The sequence below is a fragment of the Miscanthus floridulus genome, chromosome 13 (genome assembly GCF_019320115.1).
Source record: "Miscanthus floridulus cultivar M001 chromosome 13, ASM1932011v1, whole genome shotgun sequence".
NCBI lineage: Eukaryota > Viridiplantae > Streptophyta > Magnoliopsida > Poales > Poaceae > Miscanthus > Miscanthus floridulus.
In genome coordinates this window covers 70104395-70115027 of record NC_089592.1, presented here as the reverse complement: position 1 = coordinate 70115027, position 10633 = coordinate 70104395, and the positions used below count along the sequence as shown (strand labels likewise).

The 10633-nt window shown below is 38.5% G+C and overlaps 1 protein-coding gene across 1 annotated transcript; it reads right to left on the bottom strand.

Annotated features, from left to right (window-relative positions):
- Positions 1 to 1898: 1898 nt before the first annotated feature.
- Positions 1899 to 9212, bottom strand: LOC136500730 (protein transport protein SEC23 C-like). Its single transcript, XM_066496147.1, has 14 exons — positions 8864 to 9212; positions 7667 to 8268; positions 7372 to 7587; positions 7032 to 7205; positions 5634 to 5795; positions 4938 to 5080; positions 4772 to 4847; positions 4515 to 4696; positions 4336 to 4417; positions 4109 to 4186; positions 3749 to 3910; positions 3391 to 3654; positions 2952 to 3056; positions 1899 to 2493 (listed from the first exon to the last, which is right to left on the bottom strand). The coding sequence occupies exons 2-14, from the start codon at positions 8174 to 8176 to the stop codon at positions 2356 to 2358; spliced, it is 2292 nt and encodes a 763-aa protein (XP_066352244.1). The 5' UTR covers positions 8177 to 8268; positions 8864 to 9212; the 3' UTR covers positions 1899 to 2355.
- Positions 9213 to 10633: the final 1421 nt, after the last annotated feature.

Genomic DNA, 10633 nt, shown 5'->3' with positions numbered 1-10633 from the left:
GTCTTTTCTTTTTTATTTATTTTGGCTAATTTTTTGAAAAATCATAGTAAATCATAGAAAAATCATAAAATAAAAAATCCAATTTTTTAGTCTCCACGTGAGTAGATCTACACACTGACTATATAATACGATATGCTTTAGTATAAAGTTTTTGTTGTATCTTTAGATCTATGATTTTCTGTAAGTAATTCAAAGCTTGAGTTACTATGGTCCAATTGTGATGAAATTTTTATGGCTGTCTTATTATTATATGATTGAACTATAGTAAAAATTTCATGCTCATTGGATCATGTATAACTGAGTTATATATTTATTGAGTTTTATGCTTGTTAAATAGTTTAAAAATAGTTAAAAGTGTGTACAAATAGAAACAAGTATGATTTTTTTACTACATTTAAATCATACAATAGTTAGACCACCATAAAAATTTCACTCAAATTGGACCATAGAAACTGTAGCTATGAATTAATTACAGAAAAGCATAGATCTAAAAATACAGCAAAAACGTTGTACTAAAACATATCATATTATGATTTTTTGTGATTTTTATGATTTTTCAAATATTTAGCCAAAATATATAAAAATAAAAAGACAAAACCGTCTTTGAAGACCATCTATAACAGGGTCAGGGAGGTAAAAATGAACGGTTTTAAAAGTTGAGGGGATGTTTTACCTGGTTTTCGAGTTCAGAGAGAAAACTAAATTTTAAGTACAGTCCAGGGAGGTAAAATGGACTTTTTACTGTACTGCTGTTCACCCCGGAAATGGGCCTCAGCTCGGGACCTCAGCGATAAAACAACGCCGGCACTATGAAGAAAGTAGAACGGTTAAGCATGCAAAAATTCATGTGTACTATATTTGGCCTTCAACTTAGTTTGAATCAAAGAAACTAGCAGATTAATCACTAAATACATACAAATAGATGCAAATTCCCGGATCATCGAAACCCACTTCGTTCTCTCTCATCGCGCCTTGCTCGCAAAGCGGCATGCGGAAGAAACAAGAAGCTTAGATGCGGATTTGAACCACCGAAGGATGAAAATGCTCCGTGCTCTTCTCACTGAAACAAGAAAAAAAAAGATTTTCAGTCCTTTGCTCTACCAGCTGAAGAGCTACCACAACCACAAAAGAACGAAGAAATAAAAAAAATATAGCTCTATAAATCATACGTCAATGCTGCCTCAGTCATGCTAATAACTTTACAAATCATACCTCAATGCCTCATGTAGTCATGCTAATAACTTTATAAATCATACCTCGATACCTCATGTAATCAATGCTATTTATTCGTTATGGAGGAGTTTTTTCGATAGACACGTGTGTGCTGCACGTGCTTATCCTCTAGTTTAAAAAATATTACTTCTGGGGAAGCGCCCCGTGCCGTCGGAGACGAGCGACGAGGACACGCGGCGGTGGCGACAGCGCACGTGGAGCTTCGTGTGCGGCGGGCGGTACGGGATCGACGACCCGGTGGCCATGCCGGCGCCGGCTCCCCTGCGCGCGCGTGCTGGTCACCGTGGCGGGGCTGGACATGCTCAGCGCGAGGGGCAGTGCGTACGTCCACGGGTGGCGCGGCGAGGCGGAGCTGTACGAGACGCCCGGCGAGTATCACGTCTACTTCCTTAACAAGCCCGACAGCGAGAAGGCGGCGAAGGAGATGCAAGTTGTGGTGAACTTCGTCAATGGCGATCAAGTGAGCAACACAGCTTCAAGAATGGACGCCTGCTGCTTATTTGTTAGATGTTAAGTACCACGGGTGTGTCACTTAGCTATCTTGTAAAAATCGGTCGGATTAGTGCATCAATCTATGTAATGAAATGTCTGGCTTTTCACAATCAACTTTGAAGCCTAACGAGAATCTCGGTAAATCCATGCATAGTAAAACCTCATGTTCAGAACCAGAATATTCCTTGAACATGGATTACCTAGACAGATTCTTCTTCCACTATGCTCAGATTTGCACTATAAAAATGACGGAGATGTGAAACTCTGACGCTCGATACAATTGACTCGGTCACTCCAGAACAAGAGTAACCAGCTGTTCATGACCCAACAATTGCACTAGAAGCTACAATTGTTAGAACGGACAAACCAAAGCCTGCATTTTTTGTCATTTATTTGGGTCATCAATCCCACTACGTACTATGGATTGAACAAGCTGGCCTGCTTTGAAATTTTCGTATTAGCAACGAGAAACGACACCCGATTTACATGGTATATAATAGTTGCTCTTGGATCAGAAAACTTTCAGTGACCAAGACGATGTACAGATGCAGAGCAACAATTGGCTACACGATAAAATTAGTCCCACGCTGTGCAAAATTGCAGTGCATGGTGTAATCACCATATAATAATCTAATGAACGACCAAGCGCTGGAGATGATCCATGAAGACCTGGAAGCTCACATCATCTGTGAATATGACATCCCCTCCTGGTGCTGGAGGATTGTCATACGAGACCGACGGATTAAGCTTTGCCAGCAAAAATCGAGCCTGCAATTTTCAAAAGAAAGTAAATTAAATATGAATGGCATTCCTTCCATCCTCTTCTATTTGATGTTAATGTATAGAACTTTATCTTATTAATAAAGTCAATGTTTATATAATTTGGTGGTTTTGAAATGTCTGGCTATTTGATGAAGGCTGACCACATGGATTTCAACAAGAAAAAAAAAGAACACAAGGAACATTGTTTTGGGTTTCCAGCTAATCAATGACCCATGAGCATCCCCTGATATGCTGATCTGCTATTGGGCCTACACTGCAGTTTTCAACTGAAACTTGGGCCACCAGTTAAAATTGAAAGTAAGATGAATTTGTGAACCTTATCCAGTAGGGAGAACAAATGTTTGCAATAAATAGATACACACAGACAAATTTCCTAAAGGAAAATGCAAGTGTGCTGAAATCTAACAAAGAACAAACAGAATATAAAATATAAAAGAAATAACCTGAGAACCATATTGATCGCACACGACCAATCGAGGCACAGGAAAGCGTTCCTTGATTATTGCATCAGCTTCCTCCTGTGGAGCTTGTAACAACTGGGCAAATGACTGGACATCACACAAGGTTAGTTGTCGGTTTGCTAATGTAGCACATTAGCATATATATTGTATATAGTGAAGCCCACTGTTCGTAGATCAGCCTAACAGCCTCATGTCTAAAGGCTATGAAACCACAGAATAGTAAGCTTATTTTTCTTAACATAAAAGACCATAAGACTTTCAGAACATTTTGATGCAAAGGCACACTGTTAAAGAATTTAAATCAAGCATGGATACAGTTAGTTGTAGCCACATGTACAAATACATAGAATAAATGCTACATGAAGCTCAGCAGACCAAATCTAATCTAATATATAATAGGTTTTGGTTGACAATACATTACCTCATGGCCTTCTTGATATTGGTAACCAGCCTTTCGCCACTGTGCAATTGTTATCCCATGGAATATGACAACAGTAAAATAAGAATCCAACAAAAGGATCCTATCAGCTGCAATTGCAGTTACATCCAACAGAACTGGCTCTGGACCCGATTGGAATGAATAAGATATTAGTGATGGCTGGATCATCACAACTGCATTTGATACATTCTCTCTGTTTAACATCATTGTGAAATATGCAGTTTCATCTGGACTGTTGTTAAAAACCTTGCATGGGAAGTAAAATAATCAGTGCACCAAGAAGTGTGATTCCATGATCTGTTGATCAGAACTGCTCAATAAATGAGGGAAAATGCTTTACCTGAACAAACTGAGATCGTCTCAAATTAAACATAAACTGGGGAAATATCGACAGACGAGGGGATAAACTGAAAGATGAAGGTGTTTCTTTGTGATAGTCTCCAAATTTCGAACACAAACTAATCAATGCTCGATCAAGCCATCTTATCGGGTCAAAATCAGCCTGAAAAAAGCATGACAATTATACTATCAGTATATTAAGGCTCCAAACAGAAATAATAACTACAGCAAGCTGGCAACAATTTATTACTGCACTATATTCATCATACTGTGATACCATTTTCTCAAGTGAAATAAGTTCATCTATCATGTATGTCCTACCTCCTAATGGTAAAATAATTTAATACATGTCGTCAAGTACCTCAGCTTCCATCTTAAACGAGACCAATCGTGCCATGACTGCAGCAGCTGCCTCTTGATCGAAGCCATCTATTAGTTCCTAATAAAGCACATGTAATCCAAGTTTAACAATATTATATTTGTTTTTAAAATGAACATGATGAGGAAAAAAACAGGTGATAACTGTCAACAAATTAAGCAGAAAATGATTGTGATCACCAAAGTAAAGAAAGCTAGACTAAAACTTGCCTGCACACCACCAGAACCAGCAACCCATCTTCTAGAAAGTGTAGTGGCTCGTAATCTCATCTGCCCCTCATGATGCTGGTAACTGCATGCAATGTAACACCTCAAGTCAGTCACATACCATTCTTTGACTGTATTGGCTTTTTTGCCTAAAAATGAAGGTGGCCAAACAGATTCCCTACTAGGTTAAGAATTGGAAGTAGAACTGATTGCTTGCTGATTGACCAACACCAACCGAATCTGGTCCATCCTTCTTTGCAATATCAAATACTAAACAGAGTGATGTTTTCCTGTCTAGACCACACATCTTCCATGCGTTAGTGTTTCCCTGACCTACAACTGTATCTGAGGATAGAGGACTTTTCTGCACATAAAAAGATCAGATGTTTAGTGTTATTCCAAAAAAAAATTGACAACACATGACTGATACACATTATACCTTCTCCAGGGAAGTACAAGGTCCAATAATTCCTTGGATTTTGACATCCTTTGAGCAGTTAATCTCAAATATACCACTGCAAATATAATTTTATACACGTCAATCAGAACACTCAAAATTATTAATGGGCTAAGACATGTTATTAATTACAATAAAGAGTACTTACTTGAATGATAAATCAAGATCATTGTCACTTGACTGAAAGATGCGTCGAAGTGAGTCTTTAAAAACAGAATGACCAAAACTTTCTGCAAGCACAACTATCCTACCAGTTCTCTCCACAGCAACCTTCATCTCAGCAACACCAACCTGAGAAAGAGAATATAAACAAGATTTTTTAATTCAAAAGCATCCTACGCACATTGAACTGACACAGAACTGAGATTTACTAACTATTGGTAGTTTGTTCATTACCATATTTCAAATGACAAATCATTTGACTATTTTTGTTGCAGAAACTACTATTATACAAAGGACAAACCTTTATCAACAAATTTAGCAACTAATTACTTGATGGCTGAATGTTCAAACCAAATTACAACATCAGAAAAAAATGTCAGTTACTTCACCAAATTGGGTGAAGCATTGAGTTCGTATGCCAGTAATGCACATTGAAGGAGTCTAAAGCTTCTGTTCATTGGTCATCATATTCATATAGTGTGGTTTGGTGAGAGAAAAAAATGCTTATGCAATATAAGTCCGTGAATTATTGCATATCAATTTTTCTTCAATTACTAACTAAACAACCAAAACCAAGCAAACAAAACTAAATTTGCATCAAAAATAAAAAGAACAGAACAAGGGCCTCAATCAACATGCTATTGTTTGATCCAAACTCTAAGAGGAAAAGAAGGCAACAAACCTGGTCAAGCGCACAAGCAAATAAATCAAGTACATGACCTTGATTCACAAGCTGCTTAGAGATATTGTCGTAGAATTTAACAGCTTTGTTATAAAGTGGAGCTGAACCTTTATCGAGGTCTTTGTGAGAGCGAATTGGTTCTGACAGGGACTTGGATACGATCTGAAATTTGGAAAAGAATATCATTATAGTACGTTAGAAAGCATAAGCAAAGAAATGACTAATGACAATTCTTTAAGAAAAGCCATTATTTTTTAGACAATCAGACTCTCAATGATAAACGATATTCAAGGGGGAATTAATATCATGTACATGCTTGTGCCTACATTTCCCTGATGGCATATCACTAATTTGCATGTAGTGAGTTATAGAAGTGAAAAGAAAGCAGACTAAAATGGCATTCAACTTTATCTGGAAACAAACCATGCTATACTGATCAAATATAAGCAGAACAGATAAAACTGGTTTGTCTTATTTTCATATTGCATACAACATTGGGAATTGGAGAGGTTTATTATACTTCCATTACAGATAAGAAGCACAAAATTATATCCAAAACAGCAGAACATGGATCAAGGTACAAAATCCACAAAATTTCCTTCAAATGAAACTGAACTCTAAATATGCACAGCCCTGTAACAGCACTAGTTGCAACGAAATTTCTTAAAATTAATCCAGTCAATTTGGGTCATTGCATGAGGTTTTCATACAACTAGACTAGTCATGTAGGGCTAAACCCAATCTGTTAGCCAGTACCAATCCAATTGGGATACTGTGTTACAAGTAGTTCCACAGCATATTAAACAGAAAAGAAAAAACACATTATTACTTACAAAAAGAGAGTAGAAATAGGTTTTGTGACTGTAGGAGAATGATTATAAACACCACCAACTATACAAAATGCAACTGCTACCGTTACGCGCCAGTAGCAGTAGCAGCATGCCTGTCTGGCAAGGTCACAAGGATTTGGAAGCTACCATTTTCATGGTTAAGATTATAGCTTTCCTGATACCCAAAAGATTATAGTTTTTCCATATTCCATAATAGCTAATAAGCTTCCTAGGATACCTGCTTGGTATCTTATCTAGTTAGGATGGTTATTATAGAATGATTTATCAGTATCTGTTAGATGAGCCTCTATACAAGGAAGCCTATGACACAGTTGTAATTAAGCAAGAAGAAACAGTGGTTCCACTCTTAGCTTTCTCCGTTCCCCCCAGGAATGCCAACACAACCTGGCCATCCTAACATCTACATTTACAGCATCAGTGTAGATAAATAAAATGGGAATGAAGATAAAGAACAACAACATAACAACATAGCCTTTCAGTCCCAAGAAAGTTGGGGTAGGCGAATGAAGATAAAGAACATGATATTAAAAAAAGAACTTTGACTTACAGAACCAGGTCCCTCTGTAGATGGGCCACCTACAAATGCCATAATTCTAGCACCTGATCCTGGAACACAAACCCCCAGGAGACTAGCAGCAACACTTAATGCAACTCCAGTACACCTAGATGAACGTTTATCAGCTGGAACAGGCCAAGGGTCCTTTTGCAGTTCTTCTATGACCTACAGAAAAAGGAAACCAGTGTCAACAGCGTAATGATGGAAAATAATTCTAGTATGTCACTTGAGATTGATAATTTCACAGTGTTCCATATTTTCATGTGCTACAGAACTTTGCCAACTCCCTGACCAATGTTTCACGGTTTTATAATCAAGCAGAGCTCTTAACTGAATTCAATACAAACTCGCACTCAGAAGCAGGCAACAGGAACCTAGCAATACTCTCTGCTGAGAGGCCATCCCTTGCGCCTGCAATCACACCTGTTGTGGGTTTAGTTTTCCCAGCAAAGAAACTCATTTGGTCCAGAATTTGCTCCTTTGTAACTTCTTTTGTCCCTTTGAACACATATGACTTTGACAACAAGCCAAAACCCAATTCATGCACCTACATAAATTAAATCTCTGTATTAGTTGTTGACCAGTGCATTCAGCAATGGAGTATCAATATGAGAGATGATAATGACCTGAACATATGTACCGAAAGTAATAAATCCAACAAGGGATTGATCTGGCAATAGTTCAATTGCTTGTGCTAAAGCAGACTTCAAATAGCCAATCTCCTCCTCAATCATACATGTGTCAACAACAAAGAGGAAGACTGGAGGCGCCACAGGACCTGTTTCAGAAGTGGATTTGTACTCAACGGTGGTATATTGAGGAAACAGCTCAGCAGGGAGGTTGTTTTCTGAAATAGAGTTGTAATGTTGGGGGAAATGGTTGCGCTGAAAGCAGAACGGACAGACCCAAATCTTTGCGACAAAATCAACAACTGAGAAAGGATTGAGAATCGAACGGCACATGCGACAACGGAGAGGGGCATAAGGAAGAACAGGAATGGAAGGGTTTGGCTTTAGAGGAGTATAAATGGCAGAAACAGGAACAACACAGTTAGTAGCATCCTGCTTTGTGCCTGGTATAACATTCCATGTCATTCTTATCCCATCCTGGGCCTCAAGGTCCAGAAACTCAGACATTTTCTGTAATCAAGTGGCTTTAGCGATAGTTTCTTCAACAGAACCTCTGATTCACAACACTGCAAGCCTCTGCTAGCAGTAAACTCTCCAGCCTGTAATGTAATAGTCAATTCAACATTGGGTTAAATTGGAGAAAGCCGAACACAACAGAGAAAAGAGAAGAAAATTGATATAAACAAATCACATTAACTAGCATATAGACTACTGATTTACTGGCAGTATCAGTCATTGTGAGCGTCTGAATTTTCAAACAACTGAAGCACCCACTCCAAGTTAAGATTAATGACGGAAGTGGTCCTACAATGAGTCTCAACTATTCCTTAACAGAATGTAAACCTTAGTCTATGAGAGGTTCCTTTTAGAAATTTGTATTACTAAACAACAATATTCGGAGCTGATAAGTGGAGGTCTCTACAAAGCCATCACCACCTAAGGAGAAGGTTGATCATGCATATATCATAAGGAATATAGGTTGAATCCCCCCTACAATTTATATATATAAAAGGATACATTAACTGCGAAATAACTGAATTGTAGTAGAAGACCAGCTCGCAAAAGGCTGGATGGATTGGAGCATCAACCACAGCAAATAACTGAAATTCATTGCTCACAGCAACAGCAATTTTCTCGCAGAAGACCAAAACTCAAATCTCAGACACTGATTCAAGCAAGCTAGGGCCTACTTACCACCAGAAGACGAAATCAACACACGGCCCGTATGGATCTCCACTCCAACGAAGAGGCCTGAGCGAACTCCACGGAAGCGCTGATGTGGTTCGCTCCGGTGGAAGGGGGTTCGGAGGTGGTGTGAGGCTGGGGGCCTGGGAGGTGTCGAGGGGACTCGCGCCTCCGCCGCCGCGAGGGGAACGGATGGAGGGGGAGCCGGCAAGAAGCACTGAAGCAGACAGGGACGGCGATCGGTGGCCTCTGGAGTCTGGAGCCCTCTGCTCGCCGAAGGGGAGAGAAGTACTGGAAGTTTTGCTGACAACGAGGAGTTGCAATTGCAAACGGGGAGGAGACTACCGAGCTCTCTTCCGACTTCCGAACAGACAAAGGGGCCGTTTTGGACTTTGGATTGAAGCTTTAGCTGCGTGTTATTATAAAAATTAGTAATTATCTGTAAGCGGTTAAAAATATTGAGTGCCACTGCTGAACTCGTTTGTCCTCCACGTCACTTCTATTAGATTTGGCTCTATCGGTGTTAAACTGCAGGTATAAAAAGTAAAAAATACTCTTAGATCTGAATATGCAATTATTTTTTTAGCATCTTAACGATCTCAAATGAAAAAACTCAAAACTAGTAAGTTACAATATTTATATAAAAATTATCTTCATTTAATTTCATACAAAAAAATGATTTTTCTAAGACATTAATCATATCAAATCATATATTTTTTTTTTACAGAATTAAATGAAGATAACTTTTATATAAAAATTATAGATATTGTCGAGGTCTATAATTTTCTAGTTTTGAGTTTTTTTATTTAAGGTTATTAAAATGCTCAAAAAAATTAATTGCTTATTCAGACCTGATGATATTTTTAACTTTTCACACCCGCGGTTTAACCATGTTAGAGCCAAATATGATGGAAGTGGCGTGAAGGACAAAAGAGTTGAGAACAGTGACACCTATGAGAACTCAACTTTTTAATAGCTTATGTGTAATAACCATATTTTATAATGGCACACAGAGCTTGTTCGGCTGAGCAAGAAGTCGGCTTGTTCGGCTTGTTTTTCCAGCCGATGCAGTATTTTTCTCTAACAAAAAATCAGTATAAACAGTGAAAATCAATATGAACAGTATGTCTTATAAGTCAAGCGAACATGACGAATATTTCTGCTTTGAAGTTTCTCCACACGAGAGAGGGATCTCCTCTTCCCCCACACACCTACACGTCACTGCAGCACTAACTGGAAGGCCGCCATGCCTGGTTCACAAAGACCTCAAGCATTGTAGATCGACAAGATAAAAGGGCAACTTGTCCAATCACTCAAGGCTGTCAAGCTCCAACGCTAAAACCTCACAAGGATGCACTATAGGCCATGTCTGCTTCTCTTATAATTCGTACTTTTCAGCTTGTTTTTTTAGTCGGAACAATATTTTTCTCTCACAACAAATCAGTCGGAACAGTATTTTGGTTTTTTTTTCAGCGAAACGAATGGGACCATAGTGTCAATCCTTGATGTGATCTTAAATTAGTTGATAGGGTTGTTTTTTTTAGATAAGAGTTGATAGGGTTGATGAGTGTAGAAACACATCCTCCAACTTGTAATAGCCTTGGGACACTCCTGTGCACATAAGAATGTGAGGCAACCTCATATATATAGCCCCATCCCCCTCGTAGAGGAGTTGTAAAAAGTATGCCAGAAAACTACAAATCTGAATTCCCATAACATTCTAACCAATGTCTAAACATCTTTTAAAAAAATTTTCCATAACAAAAATACGTGATTCGA